The 23,991-nt window shown below is 46.5% G+C and overlaps 3 protein-coding genes across 4 annotated transcripts; 1 reads left to right on the top strand and 2 right to left on the bottom strand.

Moving 5' to 3' along the window:
* Positions 1–2,715: 2,715 nt before the first annotated feature.
* On the bottom strand, positions 2,716–5,002 carry LOC131291036 (polysialoglycoprotein-like). The gene is made up of 2 exons (XM_058320228.1): positions 2,836–5,002; positions 2,716–2,747 (listed from the first exon to the last, which is right to left on the bottom strand). The coding sequence occupies exons 1-2, from the start codon at positions 5,000–5,002 to the stop codon at positions 2,716–2,718; spliced, it is 2,199 nt and encodes a 732-aa protein (XP_058176211.1).
* A 3,039-nt stretch (positions 5,003–8,041) lies between these two features.
* LOC131291035 (protein Mo25-like) lies at positions 8,042–9,495 on the top strand. Its single transcript, XM_058320227.1, has 6 exons — positions 8,042–8,182; positions 8,273–8,389; positions 8,468–8,610; positions 8,695–9,028; positions 9,126–9,233; positions 9,304–9,495. Exons 1-6 carry the CDS (start codon positions 8,042–8,044, stop codon positions 9,493–9,495), a joined length of 1,035 nt encoding a protein of 344 aa, XP_058176210.1.
* Positions 9,496–11,766: 2,271 nt separating this feature from the next.
* On the bottom strand, positions 11,767–23,241 carry LOC131291349 (integrin beta-PS). 2 transcript variants are annotated; one of them, XM_058320550.1, is made up of 6 exons: positions 22,578–23,241; positions 22,268–22,496; positions 21,736–21,820; positions 16,316–16,750; positions 13,573–14,805; positions 11,767–12,643 (listed from the first exon to the last, which is right to left on the bottom strand). In XM_058320550.1, exons 1-6 carry the CDS (start codon positions 23,059–23,061, stop codon positions 12,578–12,580), a joined length of 2,532 nt encoding a protein of 843 aa, XP_058176533.1. In that variant the 5' UTR covers positions 23,062–23,241; the 3' UTR covers positions 11,767–12,577. The 2 variants fall into 2 exon arrangements, with proteins under 2 accessions (XP_058176533.1, XP_058176534.1); XM_058320551.1 differs by lacking the exon at positions 21,736–21,820 and adding an exon at positions 19,055–19,139.
* Positions 23,242–23,991: the final 750 nt, after the last annotated feature.

Below are 23,991 nucleotides of genomic sequence, written 5' to 3'. Positions count from 1 at the left end.
TCGGTTCCGATTTCAGCAGAGCAACACCGACGCGCTTGACTGACTGACGTACCACTGCCAACTTTTAAAGTAAAAGATGTGTCCTCCACAGGGTATGTAAGACGAGTGTGATTTAATAAAAAAAAACCCCACTTGTGATGTTACAGTTTCGTTTCACACATTTCTCCCACACTTAGCCCAACGAGACGCATTTTCCACGCGATGTATGTTGTGTCACGAGTCGGTAATCAACCCATGCATTCTTTGCGTTCGGTTTCGGTTCTCAGATTGCAATATGGAGTTTTACGAAATAGGCGTAAGTACTTCAAACAAAGTTATAATATCGACTATCGAAGTGGACTTCAGTAGTATCATGTCCTTATCATCTCTCCTTGCAGCGCTCCCACATCACAATCCATACGCATTGCCGCATGTGGCTCGTCGGCGAGCTCATAGTGATAGTAAACTTAACAAATGCCCGTTAACCAGAACAGAAATGCAATAAAAAATCATAAGTAACGTCAAATTCAAGTTCGTTTCGAGTGGTGTTATTTATTGGTAACGTATCCGAAATGTGGTATGTATGGAACGAAAAGTAGAACAACACGGTAAGAGCATCGTCATGGCCGATGAAAATCGATGGAGAGGAAAAAAAAAAGTTCTTTTCGGCAGAAACGCCGGCACTTTTCTCGCGCCCTTAAAATTGCCGGTCCTTGTGGACGCCATTAAACGGTGGCCTTTCTTTCCTTTTCCATCAAAAAAGGATCTCGCATCGGTGCGCCCTTCTCGCACGTAATCATTCCACACGCACCTGGAAACACACATAGCCACACGAGCATCCGTTCACGTGCGGTTGTGTGGGTTTTGCGTAACCCCGCGGCGATTACATTGTAACGGCGTGTAATTTGCGGTGTGCCACCTCACACGCACACTCGCGTACGCACGCGTTGGCGGCTGGCCTACTGCGGATCGAAATCACAAATCTGCTAATCAAATCAGTCGCACGCGTCACTTGTGGGAAGGTGGTCCGGCAGTTTCCTCTCGTTCCTCTCGCGTTCTGGTGGTGGTGGTGGAAAGTGGAAAGCGGCATCCATCCGGCGGCCGGGAATCCCGGTAGGTAAAGAGATAATATATTGGTGCAGGTTTTTCCTGCCTTTCGTTGCCCAACGCAAATCGAATCGAACGCAATCGAATAAAAGTGAAGCAAAAATCGAACGGATCAGTGTCATTCATTTTGTGCGCGGGAGAGTGAGATGAGATGCGGCGAAAGTGAACCCGCGTAGTGAGAAATCCTGCGAAACGCGAACAAAGAAAACGTGCCTGTTCCTGTTCAATTCGGTAAATCTGGTTAAACGGCGTGTGTTCAAATTGGCGGGCGGATGAATTACTCACGAACGAGGTAAATGGAAAAGTACCGAGTGCCGAGTGGAACGGCCTCACACCACGCAGTAGCCCGAGATCAGCAAATCGGTGTTATCGAAGGGGTTTTTGTTTTTAGGAAAAAGGGTCCGGGGCCGGAAACAAAATGCCATTACGATCGTTCGTTTCCAGCGTATTCAAGCGCTTCGCTTACGTAAATTATCGGAATTATTTTAAAACACCGGAGAAATTGAAGATCAGCTCAAAATTGGATCGAACTTGTGGTTTATGGCATTATGGCTAGCCAGATTGTTTATTCCATCTCGAACCACCAAGTGAAGTGAGAGTGCGCATCAACGGAATCGATTGTTTTCCAATGCGTGGCCGTTTTTTTTTTTTCTCGGAAACCCTTGTGCTAGACGTGCTCGAGAAAATTGTCGCGTAAGCGTTCGTTGCGTGGGGTCCAATTCTTTGTGCGCGACTGCTTTCGTGGAAAAATTTGGTACCTCACACCGATTCCGTTTGCCCGACCCGGAACAAAGGGTGTTACCGTGAAAGTCAAAACTTCTCACCTAAAGTAAGAAGTGAGGTTAGTTAAAAAAAAAAAAAAAAACCTTAACAAACGTCGAATGCCAAGAATAACGACAAAGAAGAAGAGGGTGAAGATGCCGGCGACAGAACGGCGGCCATAAAACGACGAAAGATGAGAAAGAGGAATGGTGATATTATTCCCATGAACCGCGCGCGTATCTCGCGCGTGTGTATGTGTAAGCGTGTGCTTGCCGTTTGTGCGAATCCGCCTCCGAGACGGTCGTAAAACGCACGTGGCTTTGGTGCAGCTGCGGCGGACGGTGGAAAACAAAAGTTTGCAAACCTGGAAAAACATCCGGAACATCTCGTGTGAAGATGGGAGATGGGGGAAAAATCGTTCCGACCGTGGCGTGCATGTTTTCGCATGTTGTGCAGCAACAATATTTCACTCGGTTCGGTTTTGTTTGATGATTTTTATTATGCGACTGCATTTTTTTTTCTGCTTTTTGTTTACTCTAACACACACTGTTCTTACACTCTAGGCGTAAAGTTAGTAAGGAACAAGCAGACCGGAACAAAAAGGCAGGAAGGAACCAAAAATGGTTAAAAAATTCGTTGGTATCATTGGTTGATTCAAATCCCGGCAGAGTTCCGACACTTGCACGAGCGTGAAAATAAAAAGTCCAGTAAATTCTGACAATCCACAGCCCTAAATGCTCTCCCCCCATCCCCCGCTCAGTCCGCGCACCGTTAAATCCGCCACTGCCTATCCTTCCTGCGCTCTGGCTCTGGGAAGGGTCCCTCCTCCTTCAGCCCTTTGGCTCAGTTTCATTTGGCGTCTCTCGGCTAAGGCGTGTCGGCTTCAGATACCGTAGAGTCTGGAGAGGGTGAGTGAAGTAGGCGGACGAGAAAAGCGTTAGAGTTTTTCGGAGCGTTTGTCAATGCGGTAAGTGAGTTGAGACTTACCAGTGTCTTGGTGGCGGTGCTCGCGATGGCGCCGAGATCGCTTACAACGGCGGCGGCGGCTGCGACTCGTCCTCGGCGGTTCCGGTTCCGTATCTTTCGACGTCGACAGACTCTGGGCAGCATGAGCGTCTGAGGCGCGAGGCGAATTTTCTATGCCGGAGGTGAGGTCCGCGTCGTAGGCAACGTCCATTGCTGCCACCTGGAGGCCACTTGGACCAGCCTCAGCATCCGGGACTTGCTCATGTTCTATACCGATGCCATCATCATCCGCGACATGTTGTTGACGCTGAGTGTCATTTATTGATGTTGAGGTGGACGTATCCGGAGCATCCTCCAGCTTTCGTTTGATACCACGTTTGCCGACTTGGGTGTTCATGAGTTCCGAGGTTACTTTATCCATTGCCTCCTGTTTCTTTTTAGCCTCCTGCGCCTCAGGCCAGCAACCACAGGTGCAGCTTTCATGCGGCGGATACTCTTCGCCTGATGAAATATAAGTATGGTCTGAGCCATACCCTGCTTGAAGGGCGCTTGGACCAGCATCGGCATCCGAACCATGCTCCTTTATACCGCTTGGACCGGCATCAGCATCTGAAACTTCCTTCTTTATAATAGCGATGCCACTTGGACCGGCATCACCATCCGCGACATACAGCTTCACTCGCTTGTCCGCTGGTACATCGTCAGTTGTTGATGCTGAGGTGGACGCATCGGGAGCATCCTCCAGCTTTCGTTTGACACAACGTTCGCCTATTTGGGTGTTCATGAGATCCGAGGTTGCTGTGTCCATTGCCTCCTGTTTCTTTTTAGCCTCCTGCTCCTCAATACAGAGACCACAGGTGCAGCTTTCATGCGGCGGATACTCTTCGCCTGACGAAATATAAGTGTCGTCGGAGCCATATTCTGCTTGAAGGCCGCTTGGACCAGCATCGGCGTCCGAGCGTATGTTTGTACCGCTTGGACCGGCATCAGCACCTAAAACTTCCTTCTTTATAATAGCGATGCCACTTGAACCGGCATCACCATCCGCGACATACAGCTTCACTCTCTTTCCCGCTGGTACACCGTCAGTTGTTGATGCTGAGGTAGACTTATCTGGAGCATCCTCCTGCTTTCGTTTGCTACGACGTTCGCCGATCTGCGTGTTCATGAGATCCGAGGTTACTTTGTCCATTTCCTCCTGTTTCTTTTTAGCCTCCTGCCGCTCAATCCGGCAAGGGCCACAGTAGCAAATGTCATCCGTCGAATTCTCCTCGCCTGACGAACTATCAGTGTCATCGGAGTCATGCCCTGCTTGAAGGCCGCTTGGACCAGCATCGGCATCCGAGCCACGCTCCTTTATACCGCTTGGACCGGCATCAGCATCTGAAACTTCCTTCTTTATAATAGCGACGCCACTTGAACCGGCATCACCATCAGCGACATACAGCTTCACACGTTTGCCCGCTGGTACACCGTCAGTTGTTGATGCTGAGGTGGACGCATCGGGAGCATCCTCCTGATTTCGTTTGATATCACGTTCACCGATTTGGGTGTTCATGAGTTCCGAGGTTACTTTGTCCATTTCCTCCTGTTTCTTTTTAGCCTCCTGCGCCTCAGGCCAGCAACCACAGGTGCAGCTTTCGTGGGGAGGATATTCCTCGCCGGATGAAACGTATGTGCGGTCCGAGTCAGAGAGGTTGGCATCGACATCCATCCTAAAGGCCACACACTGAGCACCACGCACCTCTTGGTTGACATTTGCCTCCACTGCGGCTACCGTGTCCGCAACGCTGGCCACATCCTGAGCACCACGCACCTCTTCTAAAACATCCTGATCGGCACGCACCTCTTGGTCGGCATTTGCCTCCACTGCATCACTGGTTGACATGTCGACTGCGACGTCGGGAATTGTTTCAACATAAGAGCTCAGTGAACTGAGCACGGTGTCACTGGACTCGCTGGTATCGTCCAAGTCGCCAGTGTAGCCGCTAAAGTAGCTCCAATCACTACCGATGCTACGCAGCGGCCAAGACATGCTAGACTCTGTTTCACCACTCTCGGCGTCTTCGTCGAGCTCCTCGGCCTCAGCAGCTAGAAAGAACTCCCTTATCGGTGAATCGTGCTCGTGATCACCATTAACTGGATTGTGATGGTCCAACTCGTCCGCACCGTCGTAGTCCAGAAGCATAGTCAACACGGTTTTCACTATATCGAACACACACCCACAATGCACACCGGTAACGTAAACCGTACTTACGCAGGAACGGCACACTCGCTAATGCGTCACAGTACCGATCGCGCGATCCTGCGTCCCTCCGTGACAGCAGTCGCCGCTGCTTCTCGCTCACGAGAGAGAGTTTTGCTCTCCGGCGATCGCACCCAAACGCGGCTTACGGGAAAAGGGGGCTAGATGCATCGGCAGATTTTCGAGCCGAATTATACAATTCTAGAAGCAAGGGTCATATGGTGAAATCATTGCACTCATTGTCTTCTTGTTCCATGAAGGGCCTACAATACTTTTTCCCTTTGAGTACGTGGATAGTCAGTCCTCAGATAGATTTTCTAACCAACGCTACCGCTTTGAACTCGTTTCAGTCGAACCCAAATGTCCTTGCCCTTCTATTTTGGCCCAATTTAACATTGAAATTAAAATTATTTTTCGACCTCAAACGATTAAATTCAACATTTTGATAATTTTTTTAAAAACTCAAAGCTTAAGAAAAACATTACTTCCGATTTTTATTTATACATGTTGTATACATCAAAGCGGGTGATGCTTAGAGCATGATGGGATGAAAAAGTAACAGTTTCGTAAATTTAATTTTTATCTGAAACGAGTGTGATAACTGACCTCCTTTCTCTTGGGCTAAAAGTCCTGCACTAACCCTAGCATGCGCTTCCACGTAATGCGTCTCGCTTTGAGGAGGCACATATTGCCCCATCTTACCGTATGCAAGCTATGAATCACTGACTCTCTCTCTCGTGTTTTATCGAGGACGGTCACCAGCACATGCGTACACGCCAAGGAATGTGCCCGCGGACGTGAACCGCGGTTTCTACGGGCACGTGCGGTTGCACTTCATCTGTATCTATTATAACTTTTTTTTTCTTCTTCGTTCAGTATGTGAGTTGAGTTTTTGTGTACGACAAAAACCTCGACCAGCACTGAACCGTCTGAAACTTTCCACGCGTCAAACAAAACAAACGATTTAGACTCAACAAACGATTTAGAATCATATAAATGATTCTAATGAAAACATCCCTGATCCCGCGCGTGTATGTGTCGCTGGCGACTACCGTAATCCAATATTAGCGACATACAGTCTGAAGCAAGCAAAATTGGACGTTTGTAGAACGGTGAGACGGTCTACCGTCTTTTCCCGGAACCAAATATTGACCTTCAACGTCTTCCACTATGTGAGAAAGATGAAAACGGAATCAAAATCATTAAATAGGTCAAGGTGTATATCACGGGGAAATCGATTACATATAAATTATTTTAAATATGCCGTTATTGCAACTAACTCACTCTGGTTTTACCTATTTCAGTGTTGCGTTTTCAACCAAATCAACCGATGCATATTGGCGCCGATCCGGTGACATTACAATCCGCGGATCTGGGTGATTCGCCTACCAGGAGGTGCACGTAGTTGGGTGTTGGGAGCAACGGCGGGACGGCGAGGGGCGTTATTCATACCAGAACCGTGTTGCGCTTTGTGTGGTCCACTTCCCCTTTCTAAGGCGAACGAGATAGCAAGCGTGTGCAAGGAGCGTGGCGAATATGGCAGACCGCCCAGAAGGCGCCGGTCAAAGCACACATCCCGGTCGGTTCCACTCCAATTGGCCAACGACATCCACCTGTCATGTTCGCCGACGAGGAATGTACCAACCGCTTTTTAATTGAATGTTCCTTTGTTTAATTTAAATTTATTCGAAACGAATAGCTTTTTTAAGTTTTTGACCGTTTATGGTTAAGTTCGATTTTTCTCCTATAAGGAGTTTTAAGTTCTCAAACTAGCAAAGCCTGTGTGCAAGCCTTTTCTAAGTTACATGGAGTCAGGGGCGGGGATCATAGGGTGAGCAAACAAAGAAGCGCAAGCGGCTGCTTCTTACCCACTTTTTTTCCAAACTTCAAAGTTGGAATTCTATTAATTATTTTGCTAAGCGATTTTTCACTCGTCCATTCTAATGCTCTTCAACTTTTTGAGTTTTACTTCCGAATAAAGCCCTCGAGGCGAATAACAGTAAGAGCATAATAAAATAAAAAATAAAAAATAAATAAATTTTAAAAGGTACAGAGTGTAGCAGTGGAACCTAAACCTAAGAAAAAACTAAAATTTCGACCGTTTTTGCTTTACACCGAACTAGCGGGATGATGAAAAAATGCATCGGAAAACCAAGAACATTAAAAGATAGTCAAAATATACTAAAAAGTAACAGTTTACGGGTTTCAAAAATCTTCATAACTAGTGAAGTTATAGCGTTTTAAAAATAGGGGTCAAAATGAAAGCATTCTAGATATAGTCAAGTTGGTCCTCGGAACTTGTCTAACAGACAAATCTGAAATGTTTTCTTTTAGATGTAACTTGGGATGTTAAAAACAGCCTTTTTTTAACGTTTAGCCGTTTTCAAAATATTAAAATTGAACATTGCTTTGGAGTAAAAATGATCCCTATTTGGATTCTAGTGTTAGTTTGTAGCCGCCTTAACCCTTAGAACCTCTAAACCGCCTCTGCATGTAGTGGTCAACTGTACGCGGGTACAAACGCACTCAAACGATCGAGACGATGAGTCAGTATAGTACGGCCGAGAACGAAACAAACAAAGTGCAACTGCGCTGTTCAGCGGCATCAGTACGCCGTTAACTGCTGGGCGGATGTGGTCAGCTGCATCGAGCTAATGGGAAAACAGGAAAAATATAAAAAATCAACAAAATCGATCTTTTCCGCCGATTATTACTCATCGTTTGTATCTCTTTGTTCTCTTTCTACAAAAAATAGTTGTAAACAACCCTGTGCAAAATCGCATTGCACAGTCTTGCTTTGCAGTGTGGGGGGGGGAAAGAAGCAGCACACTGTAACTCTGCGTTGTTTCGATTGGACTGACTGAGGTTTCGTTCCTGTTGTTTGTTCTCTTTGCAGTGGAACAGTGGTGAAGTGTATTGCGGGAAGCTGCAACCAAACTCGGTGTGTTTTTATCGGAACAGCAGACGGTTCTGGCAACTTCGATGTCTTTCGCAAGGGGTTTTTTGCCACGACAAACGCCAAGGCAGCTGATGCAGGCGCTGGTGGACAATGTCGTCCAGCTCGAGAAAAATCCTTCCGAACTACTGAAAACCTTAGCTAAGAGACGGATCGCCAAGCAACTGGTAAGTGCCCCTTGCTCCGCTAAACGATGTGTTGGTGAATCTACCTATCGTCAGACTCGTGTTTATTTGTTTGCTGTTTGTTTTCACTAGCAAGCGCTTCGGGACGTGATCTACAAATCGACCAACGCCGAATCGCATGGCGATATGATCATGTCGCAGCTGTGCCAAGATCTCTACAACACGGATTTACTGCTGCGTCTGATCCAGGTGCGTATTCACACGATATCACTACGAACATGTCGTTTACCGATGTGTCGATGTTTGCATTCTTTTATCTCCAATCAGTTCCTGATGTATTTCGGAGTCGAGGGCCACAAGGCTATGGTCATGGTTTTCAACAACGTCCTCCAGCGGCGCCTCGGATCCAGGGAGCCAACGGTGGAGTATGTCTCCACCAAACCTGAGATCCTGTTCGCGCTGTTAAATGGGTAATGGTCCAAAAAAAAGGCAAATTAGGGGGGGATAATATGCTTGGGCGACATGGGCTAAGCCGCGTCCGCTTTTTCCTTCAGCTTGTCCAACCCAACGATTGCATTTCCCTGCGGGGAGATGCTGCGGAAGTGCATCGAGTACGAGGAGCTGAACAAGATAATACTCTACTCGCCGAAGCTCTACGACATTTTCGCCCAAACCAAAGCGCCAACCTACGCCGTCCGAGCCGAGGTGCTGTGTGTTGTGAATAGGCTGCTCACCACCCACCAGCCGCTGATGGCCAACTTCTTCAAGCAGAAGTACGACGAGTTTTTCGACCACTACTATGAGCTGCTCACGTCCGACAATTATGTGACGCGCCGGATGTCCATCGAGACGCTTGGCACTATCCTGCTCCAGCCCAGAAATAAATCGGTGCGTATAGCTTGGCCTGGGAAAATCGGCACACGGAGCCAAGTGCACAGTCTGGCCAAGTGCTTCTGCTACTGCTCTCTCTCCGCCTCTTCTACAGGTCATGAAACAATACGTCTCCTGCTCTACCAACCTGAAGGTGGTAATGAACCTGTTGCTAAACAACAAATCGCGACAATACATGTGCGATTTATTCCACGTCTTTAAGGTGAGTAGTAAAACTGCGAAAGTAGCACACTCTGCTCCACTATCAGAGCTAACACTCCAATCCATTCCAGTTGTTCGTGGTGAACCCGAAAAAGCCGAAGGAAGTGCTTAAAATACTAGTGCTCAATCAACAGCGATTGGCCGCGCTGTTCAGCAATCTCCCGGACACGCATGAAATCGAGGATCAGGCGATCATTGAAGAAATGCGCTATCTGGCAAACATAATCAAGAAACTGAAGATGGAGACGACGGGTGCAGAATAACCGTAGAAGTTGTAATCATTCCTTTAAACTGTTCCTTTGGAGCGTACAAAACACTAGCTAGAGGTACGCAATATTGTATATGGAACTAGGCCGGCGGGCATAGACGCACCATGACAATCATCTCTTTCCATGACAATCATTGAATTCCAGTCAATTAAATTGAACTCCCAATCAAACCATAAAAAGAAAAACTTTACCTGCCAATTGCATACATTCAGGGAATGTCGCTGCTAGAGTAAAACTGAACGTTATGCCATAAGCGAGTTTTATGGCAACCGGGTATGGCTTTCCGGTTCCGGTCAAAATCGCCACGACACCAAGCTGGTGCTCAATAACCACCTGATAGTACCGCGGTAGTGCAACGACACGACCACAATGGCATCCTCTCTACAACATAACATCAATAGGGTCCCACCGCATGAAACATGCCGTGCCATCCATGGAAGGATGTAAAAGAAAGCAGCCTTCCTGTTACCAGCATTTGTAATTGAGCATTATTAGCATTCCCCATTTTTTACTTTTTTATATAATTGCAAGACACGTTCCGTCTCGCCGGACATTGCATTCAACGTTTTAGAATTTAAATCGCTTTATTCATTCAACTCGAGATTGTACAAAAACCAACATGAAGGCAATAAAATACACCGAGTGTTTATTCTAATACTTTGTTATGTTATATTCGTTTAAAATTCGCTCGAAATTGCAATCGCAAAACATGTCTAACTCCGTAGTTCGTTAATCAGTACAAGCCAGTTAAATCGTTTACTGCTGCTACTTGTTAAAAATATTTTTTTTTTGTTTTTCAAAACAACACACATTGACAATAAATTATTTACAGTGAACGGACATCAGGATGATTTTTAGGCACTAACGTGTAGCAAGCACACACACACTGTTTCAATTCACCCGTTGCTACCCCTTTGTCCTTGTTTTGTGTCTTCTATTGATGATTGCGGCCGAGCAACTCATCGATTAAAATTTTATGGCAAACACTGCTAATGGAGGTTAAATGGCTAATGCTCACGAAACATTCATTATTGAAAGTTACTTAACTTCGTTGCTAGTTCTGCTTTACGCGACCAGCGATATATGATATAATTTTGCAATGAGTATTATAAATCTACTCCGAAATCTGTATAAACGTGAATCTAATTGTACTGTAATTTCAATTTTAGACAATTCACATCAACTAATGTAACTCAACGCCGCAAAGCGATCCTAACAAAACATATGAAACTACCAAAAAATACAAAGTGAAACGAAGTGTCGCCCCCATGAGAGGAGAAGCATTAATAATCAATAATCTAATCAACGATTGAAATCATTCCTAACCATGCCGAGGCCTCGCTCGTTCGTTCGCTCAAGTGTCGCGTTTTGCAAAAACAAAAAGCGTTCGTAAAATTCCGACCAAAACGGTTCAGTTTTTAGTGGCACAAATGTCGCCGAAAGTTTCGTTCTTCCGTCGACTCCAGTATTGCTTACAGATTGCATCTGATTGTTGTTCCGCTTTTGAGGGGGCAGTGTCTGCCTTGAAGGCACTTAAGGGCAACGGTTTTGTAAGTTCTCCTCTGCATTGCTTTACCTACGAGTCCTAAGTCTATTAATAGATTAATATTTGTAGTTAGAAAGTGTTCAACGTCTCTTGCTTTACAGACGTTCGTTTTCTATCAAAAGGCATTCATTTTGGCTAAATTCTATTCTCGGTTCAATTCAAACGAGATTGTTGCAGGATTTTTCGATAACGTATACGTTAAAAATACGATTTTTATTAGTCAGCTGAATACGACATCAAAGAAAGTGAAAACCGAAAGTGTTCTAGTTTCATTTGCACATCAATTACGTTTGTAATTTTCATCCTCACCGTATCACTACAGTTGGCAGTGACGAAAACTTAAGTAACGGAGTGTCACTTCGCGAGTTATTAATAAAAACAGTGTCTAGGTTAAACATTTTAAACAGTATTGTATTAGAAAGATTGCTTCCACATTCGATCGTCACGATATTAGCTAACTGCAAACAAGGGGTTTTATTCGTTAGTATACCTCTATTAACATCTAAACCCTCATATACCAGTTCTTTTTCTACTGGTGCATTACACTACACATTCGTTCGCTTCCCTTCGTTTCTCACATAGGTTAATATCTTTAAAATTTTCGCGTTTTTGTGAGCTTAACTCAATTCGTTCAATTTGACACAATTTTTATCTTCCTCTCTTTCCCTTGTCGCTGTATGATATATTCTTCACATACGTATGCTGAATTACGGAGTATGGCATTTACTCGTCATGCTTATCCTTCAAGTGTGCGCACCCACTCACAAACACTCACACACAGGGTAGGGTTGTGGAAGACACAATATGAGTTGAAAATAAAAGACTAGTATCGCGTTAGAAGCAGCCAAATTACGCGACCAACCAAACGGCCACTCGCCGAAATTTGTGCTGCTCTTCATACGACATGGCAATCCCTAACACACCGATCCGTCGCAGTTGGTGGGTGTTCTGAATGTAATCATCAATCGTCAAACGGTTTCGGTCACGTTGTGTTCAACGCTGTTGAGTTTTGTTTGCAGATGACGATGCGTTTCAGAGCAACTGATTTCGACAAATAGGTGTCGTTTGATGAATGAATTGTTAAGTGAAATCAGCACATGAAAAATAAACAATCAGAGCAGCTTAATAGATGATGAGTAGTAGTCTAGTATTACTACACAGAGCTTGAAAAAACCAGAAATAGCCACACGAAGGCAAGGGAGATACTTTTGTTATACCGCTGGCCCTAAAGTCTATTCACTATCGCATTAAGCTTCATGTGCTCTTCTCCGGTAAGCCCCGGTATAGTACGAATGTGTTTCCTTTTCTTATTCTCGAAATCGGACGGATGACTTCATCCACATCTCGATGGAAGGCTAGAAGCCATAGCACACACACAGGGAAAGTAAATACGATTTTATAAGTCGCAGATCAGTCTGCTAGTTGCGATGCTTGATGGGCCACTGCCAAGGAAGGGGGCATGGTCGATGATTTAAAAGAAATGTGCTTGGAGGGCGATCGTTAAGTAGATGGAATTTCCCAAGTGTGCGCTCACTTTCCAGCGTACGTTGGATTTTTGAAGGTGGTCGTTGCCTGCTTGTAGATAGGATTTTCTCCCTAAAATGAAACAACAAAGAAAAGAAGAAACCATTAATATGCTGATGATGATGATGATGGTGCGTACGTTTTAAATTCGAACAATGTTGTTAATACTATCTCATCTTAGCAGAAAAATAATTGCATGCTGTGATAAAACCTTTATAAAACCGTGTTAACTTTAACCTTTGTACAGAACGCAATTAAAACCTAGGCAAGTCCGTATATAAAGCATAGAACACATGATCGAAATATAACTATAGCTGACGCTTGATACAAACATAAATTATTATATAAATAAAAAAGGATTCCTTTGCCTTAAGCTGTCGTAGTAACACGCTTCCAGTTTTGTTGAGGTTAAACAAATATGGTTAACACACCTTTCAACCTTTAGCACTTTTTGTTACTGCTCAAATGGTCTACTTAGTATAAATAGTTTAAACATGGAGTATACGTAACCAAAGGTAATGGCCTGAAAACCTTGTGGTAGCATTAGGTTACTCTAATAACATTGAATGAACTGCCAAAACAATCAAGCTCGAATCGAATCCTTCAAACATTTTGTTTAATATTGACTTTCATGGCCAATGTTCGAGGAACGTTTAGTTTGGTTTGAAATACCATTTACAGTATTTTTAACATTTGATTTTCCTCCATTTATGACACATGACGCAAAACAAAACCAAATGACATAGCAATAACGTTCTTGATTCCCTGACAAGACATAGTTAAATCTTTGGGGCTTTGATACAGAGTTAAGCGAAGGGTTTAAGACGAGCCTGAGAGTATATTCACAAACTCAATTTGACAAAAATCTAAACTTAATGCTCGGTTTTATAGCTTCCTATAAGAGGTGGCAACTGTCATTGCTCAGTGTAAAACCCTCATCCAATTTGCCAAAACTTTGACAAAAGTTGTTTGGAAGTTGTTACTTGAGATGAGCGTCTTACCGTGTCCCACTTGGCCATCATGCGCTCCTTCTCGAAGCGTGCAAACTCTCGGCGATCGTGGATGGAGGTGAGAACCTTCCAGAGCAGCAGCACTGCCATGCCGATGAGGACGACGGCGGCGATGACCGCGAGGGCAATGCCGAGCATAAACACCTTGGGCGGGCACTCGCGCTGCTCCTGCGCCATAACCACCACCTTATCCTGGTCGCTGTCGTTGTAGGAGAACTCGAACCGGCAGTCGTCCTCGTCGTAGAACGTGCACTTGTTGTCGTTGCGCTGCTCGTCGATGACCACCTTCTCGACGGGCACCGGCACGAACAGGGTGCAGTTGGTGGCGCAGTCGTCGGCGTTGGCGAGCGGGCCCGTCTGGTACTGCTGGCACTGGACGCAGTGCTTGAACTCGTTGCACCGGCCCGAGCACGTCGGGCACTTCTCACAGTAGCGCCCCGTGTAGCGCCCGTCCGCGTCCACCGAGCAGCGGCAGGTGCCACACTCGCACTCGCCGTGGCCCGAGCACAGTTCGCCGCCATCCGGCGGCATGCACGTCTCGTTGCTCGCACGGCAGTCGCAGGCGGGGCCAGTCCAGCCGTCCCGGCACTCGCACTGTCCGCACACGCACCGGCCATGGTCCGGGCCGGAGCAGAGCAGCCCGCCCGGGCGATCGCACGAGAAGTTGTCGCACTCGCAGTACCTGCCCTCGATCACCTCGTCCGGATTGGGGCGCCGCTCGCACACGCACACCCCGCACACACACTGGCCCCGGCCGCTGCACTCGTCGGACGAGTTGGACATCCGGCACGCGTCCACCATGCCCGGCTCGAGCAGGCTGTCCGTGGCCGAGCACTCGCAGTGCTGACCGTGATAGTTGCCGTCGCACTCGCAGATACCGCACTTGTACGTGCCGGCGTTGCTGCACTCGCTAGCCTTCTCGCGGTACTCCGGGTCGGCCGGCTGCTCGCAGTCGCAGCTGCACAGCATCTCGATGTTGACCGTCAGGCTCTCGTTGATGCCGACCGGGTAGATCTGCAGCACCTGGTGCCAGTCGCGCGGATCGCTCGGGCATTGGAGCAGCGTAATGTGCGCCTCGAACGTCACCACGTCGCCGACCTTCAGCCCTTCGCAGCGGTTCGTCTGCTGCAGCTGGCTGCTGGTGTTGCGACACCGGGAGTAGTACTTCACGTCGATCACGTTGTCCGTCCGATTGTCCTTCATCTCCACCGACGAAGAGATTTTCTGCCAAAGAAACAGCAAAAGTACAACCAAATTAAAACTTTAACTAAGCACTGGAAAGTTAGCTAATAAAAAAGCCTTCGTATCAATTCGCAGCATTGCTCAATATTTACATTTTATATTTGCTATGCAATATGCATATTATTACGCATTATGTACTAGGTGTGGTTTAGACAATTTAAAACGGATTAAAATATGTCTTTGATTTCAAGCGATGCTGAAAAGATGTACATTAAACATGTCAGTACAAGATTCTCGTTCAAATAGCTACAAGCATTTTGATTAAACATGGTTTTCTTTGGAAAGGAATACAGAAAAAAAGTCTCATAAGGTAACTCCATAATAATACATATGTAAACATAAATTCTGCTGCCCAAATCTACCCGTTTTTGAGACATTGAGCTTTTCCAAATATCGTTCCAAATAATACCTTTCAGACAATCGACTAACCAATCCCACAAATGCACTCATTTCGTATGACTTTGCGCAGACTATTTCTGTTGGTCGATTGTCGGAAAGGTAAATTGTGTCAAGTGACGTACTTGATTGCATACATGTCTAGTAACAAGCCTTTTTGCATACTACCGTAGCGCCATGGTTTCGTGTTTTTGAATCAAAACCGTCGAGAAATTCATCAAACATTTAAAATGTGCGCTTGACTGTTCTACCTCATCGTCGTGTGCAGATACGGATCATAGGGTAAGCAAACTAAGCAGTTGCTTGGGCCCCGAGCTTTCGAGGGGCCCCATCGTTTTACCCAATTGTTTTTTTTAAATTGTAATATTGGAATTATTTTTATTCTTTTACAACAAAGTTGCTTGTTTATCAAATGCGTGATGAGGTTATGAATTTACTTTTGAATGAAAGTAAATCAAGAATATGAAAATGTCGGAATGATCCAGCTTATCTGAATTGTGTATTGATGCAAAACAGGTGCCGTTTTTTTTTAGGTTAAAATATTAGATTGATGCACAGGCGTAAATTAAAGAGATCAGTGTAAAAGTTTGATTAAAAAAGAGAAAAAATCTCACAATAGCTTATGAATAATGGACATGGATTGGCAAAAGTAATGTGCTGCACATTTCCAAATTTAGTAACTTTGATTAACATTATTCGTGTTTTTTTCTATTTTAAACATTTAAAAAATGTCAATTTTAAATCACAAAAACCAATTCATTAAAAAAACTAAAATAAATTACTTGTCTAATTGGTTCATACAAAATGATACTCGTGGAAAAGTTATTGATGTTTTTGCATCAATTGAGGCTTTGCAAACCAGGCTTTTTGGCAATGGCGTTGTTACAATCGAATACCACACCACTAAGGAACATTGTACTTTAATTTAAATTCGATTGCTCATTAAAAATATGTGGTTTAATCTAAATTGAAATTTTATAAATTTTTGGATATAGAATTGTTTGATGAAAGTATTGCATGTTTTTGGGTCCTCCAACTTTTAGCTGCTTGGGGCCCCTAGAATGCTTAATCCGCCTCTGGCCGTGTGAGCACTTACATCGTACTGGTCGCGCACCAGATCCACTATGTTGGACGAATCGTTGGACAGCTTGGCGGCGGACGAGCCCTCCACCAGGCGGGACAGCTTCTCGTACACCGACAGCTCCTCCTGCGTCACGGCGAAGATCACGTTGATTGCGTTCTGCTTCACCTTCAGGTTGATCTGCGAGATGCTCGGGTAGTCCTGCGTCGTCGAGTGCGTGTAGCGTCCGTTGTGGTCGAGGTGGCAGTCGCCATCGTTCGGCGTGATGACGCCGCCGAGCTTGCCGTCGCCAGCGTAGTGGAAGCCGGCGTCGGTCGAGAACAGCAGCAGGCGGCGGGCCTTCTCGCGCCAGCCGATCTGCTCGCGGCACACAATCGCCTGCATGATCGCGTCGAAGCCACCTTCCGGGGCGTCCAGGTTGCCGGACACGTTCGCCCGCTGGACCTCTTGCTGTTGAAACGATAGGAGGGTAAACGTTAATCCGGCTCGCTCGTACTGGGCGCCCCCAGCAGTGCTGACTGCTGCTTGCTCTACTAGCCACCCCGTGTAGTAACAGTGTGCGTAAGTGTCTAGCGTGTTAACTGAAGTGCTCTACGGTTCATGCAATCTGTCGCGTGCGACAAACATACTCTACCAGTTGTGCTGTTAACATTCTAAACCTTGCTTTTCGTTAAACCCAACACCCAGTTTCCTTAAAGCAGCAGTGTTAGAAACCTCTGTACCTCATACCAAAGCGCAAACAAATTGAAAATTCAACATAAATTAGCAATCAAAGCGGTACAATTAATAAATTATTGTTAGTGGAGACAACAACTGCCAACATGACGGCAAAGAACACTGCACACCACGCAAGCAAGCATGCGTTGAGAGTTTTGACCAAGCCTTTAGAGGTCGACGAAAAACGCTGTACACATCAGGGAAACAAACATGAGGGTTGCCAAACGAGCGAACAGAACAAGACACAGAACAAGTATGGATGCAACATAAACAAACGAATAAACTATTGAAATCCTCATGCTGGCGAAACTGCCATCGAACAAAATGAAAATTTATTCATGCGTTCATGCGAAGTTGTTGGTGGAGATGCATTCCATCGATGCCGTACTCACTAAATGGTTGAATGAAGGTGCTATGTTTAGCATCCGTACATCGAAGATGGATGGTAATTAAAACGGCGCAGAGTGTAACTCAACCCTTAGTGGAGTTGGAATGGGAAACAGGACAAGACGACACACAGCCGGGGAAAGCACATAATCAACCCCCCTTTCGCCTGTCAACGGCATCTGCGATCGGAAGCGTGAAGGCGAATGGTTTTAAACCAACCAAATCGATTAGGTAAAAACAATTTTTAAAAACCAAAAACCATTAGTTAAACTTGAGTGAAACGTGTCCGCACACGATCGATGTGTTTGCACGGGAGAAGGGCTTCCGAATGGCTTTTGGCAGAAGCTTCGCCGGAAAGGCAACCGACACGTTTAGCGTGAAATTCTACTCTATTGCAAAAACAAACGCAACCCCAAAACCAGGAACGAGAAACGAACATCTCAGCTTTGTCTTTTAACAGCTAAGGGACGGAGGGGGGAGGGGAGTGAGCATTAGAGAAGCATGTTCCGCTTCCCGTGATACAGCGAGAAGCTTCCGTGTTTGGGGACCGCATTCTTCTACCACCCAAGGGGAAGAGGGGGGGACACACACCACCGGGGGACAGTTTGTACATTGCCACGGGAAAAAAAAAACGCTAGCACGGTAGGAACAAATCACAAATCGGGTAACCGAACAACTCACACTTCACACGCACACACCAAGCACCAACGCAAACGGGGATAAACCTTCAAATCAGCAACGAATTCTGAAGAGGTATATCACGAGGAAAGGGGGGGAGAAGGATGGTTGCAGGAGAGTGGTGGATGATACTGTGATGACCATGGAGTGTCGCAGCATGGATGACTATTTTCCTGCTCTCTAATGGCTGCCAGGAAAACAAATCGTAGTGTTGCTAGGAGTCGGCAGTGCAAAGTATTGTTTGTATATTATTCTGACCGAATGAAGCTCGAGAGGAGCAAAGGGTTAAGGAATAGCATCCGTGTCGTTGTTACACACAGGAAGGAAGCCTTTAAACCATACCGAACTGCGATCCAATTTTATTGCGTTTTCAGTGTGTTCAGTGTGTGTGTTCGTAACAAATCAAGATGGATGCAAACTAACAAACTGGATCAAGAATGGTTATGGTTTGGTGAGGGAATCTTGTATAGCAAGAATTATAGGGTAGTTGTGCCTATTATTGTTTCTCTAGAAGCAGAGTTTGCAGGCCGTATCCCCTCTGCAATCGCCAATAAACAGAACTCTGTTTTGTTTTACCCCGCGTCCACATGGCATCGTAGCGTAGCGATTTTGACACTCCGTCGTAGTGTAAATGCTGGTCGAGAGGCCTTAGCCACGGCCATAAAAAATAGTTGACACTACGACGGAGTGCCAAAATCGCTACGCTACGATGCCGTGTGGACGCGGGGTTATAGCATTCTACTAATGCGCGGCCTCTACGTATTGTGTGTGGTTGTGAAATGCAGGACGGAAGACGGATGGAGCGCAGGAAGGCTGTGAGAAGGATCGAGTGGTTGTGTTTTATTTTTTTGTTTTTTTTTGTTTTTTGGTGATGGTGTTTTGTAGTTTTAGCTTTCGCTTTCCCGCCCCCCGGCCCCCGAAGCCCTCAAGGTCTCGTCGGAGGCGTCGGGAGGGGCGCCAGGTTACACTTACGGAGAAAAGATTGGCATCGGTGCTCAGTGGCATTAGGTTATGGTAGCCGTATGGCGCGACGCAACTGGGGCACGGCTCGCGTAAACTGGGAAGAGAAGAAACGTGAGAAGAAACGGGGGACGTAATGAGAAGAGCACGCACAAAGCTGGAAATAAAATACGCCAAACCGGACGTATCACCGGCCGTCCGGTGCGGTGCGTGGGTTTCGGGCGGAACACGAGCGGAAACCGGTTACATTTTGCTGTAAATTAAAGGTGTAAACCGTCAGGTACGCAATCAAGAAGTGGGTGGAAATAGGACACGCTCAGCAGCGGGAGGATCGGGGCTGATGTTGTTGCTGCGTTGTCGGGCGATCACGCAAACCGACCGGCTGCACTAGAGCCAGAGATAGACAGCTCGCGATGTCTCCGAGGTGAACAACGGCAAAGAGCAAACCCGTAAGCTAATTAACCCTGAGATACCGCCAGGCTGATAGGCCGCCACAGCAGTGGCAGATAAGTTCTGACGCGACTCGAGCTGATCCCGCACGTACTGCTGGAGGACTGTCGCTGCTGTTGCGGTCGCTGCCACAACCAGGCGGAACTGATGGAGTGAAAACAACGTGATAAGCGCGCTCGTGCAGCGTCTGCTAAGTGCAGCCACGTAATCGCCACTTGCAGCACACACGTTTCAGACTGGAAAGCCAAATTTAACCAACCAAAAGGGAGAGAGAGAGAGAGGGAGAGAGTGGAAAGTTGAGAAAACTGTTCTTCCCTGGTACGAACGATGATCCGCCGATGAGTACAAACCCAAAGCATGTGGCAATGATGCTAATGATTACCCCAGATGGCTGCAGGGTGTACGCACCCACGATAAAACATTGAATACGACGGGGCGCCTCCACGCCCACACGACATAAACGACATAAACGACATAAATATACACTTCTACAGCTACTACATACAGCTAATACCAATTCTACCCACAAAAAATATGCTTAAACGTTTAAAACGTGTGAACTTTTGCTCGTAAATTGATATGGGAGTGATGGATGTAAGGCTTCCGCTGTATCTGCTGATCCATTTATGGTTGCTCCGGTGTTACAGTTTCGTCCCCGGTTATATGCGCCTTACTTCAGTGCGGAAATGACCGGGAGCGGAAATGGTAGCATGAGATCATGGATGGGAAAAAATAGCCATTTATCAAATTAAAATCACTTAGAAAACGTAACACGCGAATTTGATCGAAATGGTTATAATGTCCTGGAAAATCAGAACAACGGAGCCGTTGGAAGTAATGCAATACACAACAAAAAACAACACACGTACGCACACACACACACGCAGTCTTCTATAAGACTGTTTAACACCATACAACGCTACTCTTCTATATCCCAAGGACAAGAATTATGAACCCATAGAAAAATACAATACAAAACACACACACATTGTAAAGCAACTAAAGAATACTACAGATGAGCAAAAAGGGTTAAACAAACAAACAAACTAACTAACAAACAATACACACAGTCAGCGATAATGGCGTGAAAAAGGCACACACACACAGGATATGTAACACACTGTGGCATAGGATTTTTGGTTTTAATGCCGATGTAGAAACATTTAAAAAAAAATAGGCAAACGTCAAATTGTATAGCAACACACAACTTTTACATGTTTCTGCGACTTGTCACCACATTTACATGTTTCTGCGACTTTTACTACAATCAGAAAAAAAGCAAGCATGAAATAGAACGAATATAGTAAACGTCACCGCCGCTTCCACCGAAGGACGCGGTGTGGAGAAGTGAAATCGAAACCGAATGCGATGATACGATAAAGATCCTGACCCGATAATCGATCGGGGGAGGGATGAGTAGTCGGTCAAACGATGTGAAAAGAAAACACCTCTAGCGAACAGGAGGGGGTGGGGGGGTCCAAGAAAAGCGTAAACGGTAGCCGTTTTGCGACGAGCCCAATCAACCTTGTGTTGCTGCTATTTGTCAGCTGTCAGGTTATTTTCCGGATTAACAGGATATTGCTCGTCGTTTCCGGCCTTTCATTCTGACGCCATTAGGTGCGCCATTAGACTGAATGGCTTTCCTCTCCCCATAAACATTCCTTTTTTCGTTTGCAAAAGGATTGGACTTGTGAGTGACGGCCGCATCAAGCAGTTATGTATGATCATCGGCTGGGAAGGATAATGACGACTTTTGACGATCGATGGAAATCAAAATGTATGACGAGGGTAGAAAAAACTGATAACGAAACTAATAATACATCATCATGATATCCATTCTTTAAGGAACATTCTCAATCTGAGGAATCTAACCAATTTACGTGGGGGATAATTGAGACAAGCGTGAGCTAGAGAGAAAGCATCGATTGGTTACATTTCATCCGGAGTAGGTTACATTGACTGTCAGGTGTCTGCACCACAACAATGTGCTATTTGTGCACATTCAGTGAACGTGTTGCTAGAGATAATTCGCGAAGGTGTGTATGACCATTGGCTAAATCGCACTACGCGCACGCATGTGTGTGTTTGCTGTAAGGATGCTCTTGTTTAAATCGTTTCCCTTTTTACTCGAACTTAGACAACAACATTGAACTACACATTGAAGGCAAACCAAAAACTATCTTGAAATAAGAACATGATCGAGGGGTGGGAATAATGTTCTGCTGTGTTTTGATCTCACTTACGGTGAAGAGGTTGGAATCCGAACTAAGCGACATATGGTGAAGATACCCGTACGGGGCATTGCATCCTTCGCATGGATGTTCCAGCCTGTGTGTTGTTCAAGCGAGCGAGCGCGCGCACGCATTCGAGTGTGTCAAAAGAGTCGTAGGAAAAACAGAGAGAAAGAGAGATGAAGAGAACGTGGTCAGAGGAATGCATGCGAATGGTGCTGTTTTTCGGCCTCTGACGTAGCTTGATGACACCTGGAAGCTGAATGTTGCCTGTGGGAGGTGGCTGCTGCTGATGCAAAAAAGATGTTCACTTCCAATGCTCGCCTGCGGCTGAAATCGTAATGTAACGTAACACCAAAAAACGGCAGCGGACAGCAGAAACAAAACGGCGGAACAAAAACAACCGATTCCGAGTACATATGGAATCGGAAGAGCCACAGACTAGCACCGGCGTTTGCACCGTGTGTGTTCCGTATGCTTTTGGCTTCCGGACGACGCCAGTGGTTGCACAGTTGATCCGAATCGTCGGACGGGCAGTACTTACTTCTTCGGAACGGTCGAAACGTAGGGCATCAGCACCTTGTCGACGAACGAGCCAAAGCCGAGCTTGAAGTTGTTGGTAATCTTTCGCATCTCCGAGGCGAGATGTGCACCGAGCGTTGACAGGATCGTTTTGTCGTCCTCCATTGACTTTGACAGGTCCATCAGATAGTACAGATCGACCGGATAGTCTTCCGCCTGGGCATAGTTGACGTTGAGCCGGTATACTTCATCTGCGGAGAGCATTTAGCAACGTTAGTTGCAGAGCGGTTAGTTGAAAATTGGTTGTTGCTGTTTGCCGTTTGCATACTCACTCAAACGTAGCTTGAGGCTGACGCTCTGCGGCGAAATCTGCACAATGCTACCGGCGGCTGACTCCGACTCGTACGACGAGGACGACGACGACTGCTGGAACGAGTGCGACGACGACGAGGACTGGTAATGGCTCGACGAGTAGTACGATTCCCGCTCGCTCTGCCCGTCCAGCGCGCCAACGCGCTTGGTCGCTTTGGTCAGCTCGCGGCCCAGCAGCAGCCGGAACTCGTTGCTCGGATCGACGGTGTACTCCTCCGGGCAGTACTTCTCGATCTGGCCGTGGCACCGCGGTTGTGTGAAGTTGGGCTTCTTGCACCAGCGGCAGTTGGTCGTCTGGATGCACTGGCTGCAGGTCGTTTTGCCCGGGCAGGTTGTCAGCTGGTAAGACGCCACCTGCCCTGCGCTGCTGTCGACGGTCAGCGCTAGGAGCGCCAGCGCGACCAGCATCACCATCGTGGCCAGCGCCGTGCTGCTGCCAATCATGGTGCGAGGACTAACTCGAACTAACTTTCGTATCGATTGAGCGGTTGATTGGACGGAAGCGGTCGGTGGTCGGTCGGCTCCGGTTGATAGGGGCGTTACGATCGGCGCAATCGTTTCGTTTTTGACTAGATTGATCGGGGCTGCGCGCGTTGATTCTCCTCGATGCTGAATTCCGGACCCAACGGAGCGAACTGTGAACAGGCAAAACGGAATGAACATGAGAGCCGGGTTTGCTGATAACAATCATAAATAAACCACTCCCGGGCCACCGACGGTGCCACACCCATACCAACCCATTACGGCAGATAATGCTCCCAACCGGCAACGGAGGGAATGATAATTCGCTTTGATAAACGTCGCCACCGTCGATATAGGAGCGCACAACAACACACGCAACGGGATTGCAGAAGGTTGCCTTAAACTACAAATTAACGAACGCCACGATCTGACAGATGTCGTTCATGTCGAAAACAAATATATTTAGTTCCTGCAGCCCACTTTGCCCCACCCCATATCCAGGGGTTACGTACTTCGCGGGGTCAAGGGCCGCTACTAATATTGAGTCACATTTGGACACACCCAACAACACCCATATCCCTGGGTGTGCGAGGTTTCTGCCTCTCCATTGGGAACACAAAAGTAAAAACAGTGAAATTTAGAAAAGCGAAAGCGAGAACATCTGACTCCATACCCGGTTTGGTCACCGCCAGGTCACACCCCGGTTGGTTCTTTATCGCAATTCTGGGTGCGCTGATGACACACACACACACACAGCAATGGTCCCCAGTGGGAAAATTCACCCCGTGATAGCTTGAACATGGTCTGGGGGGATGGGAGATGGGACCTGGCAGCCGCTCCCTTTTGGAGGACGGAGAACGGTAGCGAAAACCACGGTACTCCGTCTCGAAAATGGTGTTCCCTTTTAAGTTC

The sequence above is a fragment of the Anopheles ziemanni genome, chromosome X (genome assembly GCF_943734765.1).
Source record: "Anopheles ziemanni chromosome X, idAnoZiCoDA_A2_x.2, whole genome shotgun sequence".
NCBI classification, from domain to species: domain Eukaryota; kingdom Metazoa; phylum Arthropoda; class Insecta; order Diptera; family Culicidae; genus Anopheles; species Anopheles ziemanni.
This window is presented reverse-complemented; position numbering and strand designations above follow the sequence as displayed.

Bases quoted from the DNA above. Each gene is read 5' to 3' on its own strand.
- LOC131291349 (XM_058320550.1), bottom strand. From the start codon at position 23,061: ATGATTGGCAGCAGCACGGCGCTGGCCACGATGGTGATGCTGGTCGCG. The intron at 22,497-22,577 runs GTGAGTATGCAA...TGCTCTCCGCAG, and splicing joins CAGCCTCAAGCTACGTTTGA to ATGAAGTATACCGGCTCAAC. The intron at 16,751-21,735 runs GTAAGTGAGATC...TCGTTTCAACAG, and splicing joins CGGATTCCAACCTCTTCACC to CAAGAGGTCCAGCGGGCGAA.
- LOC131291036 (XM_058320228.1), bottom strand. From the start codon at position 5,002: ATGCTTCTGGACTACGACGGTGCGGACGAGTTGGACCATCACAATCCA. The intron at 2,748-2,835 runs GTAAGTCTCAAC...CACCCTCTCCAG, and splicing joins GCACCGCCACCAAGACACTG to ACTCTACGGTATCTGAAGCC.
- LOC131291035 (XM_058320227.1), top strand. From the start codon at position 8,042: ATGTCTTTCGCAAGGGGTTTTTTGCCACGACAAACGCCAAGGCAGCTG. The intron at 8,611-8,694 runs GTAATGGTCCAA...TTTTTCCTTCAG, and splicing joins CTGTTCGCGCTGTTAAATGG to CTTGTCCAACCCAACGATTG. The intron at 9,029-9,125 runs GTGCGTATAGCT...CCTCTTCTACAG, and splicing joins TCCAGCCCAGAAATAAATCG to GTCATGAAACAATACGTCTC.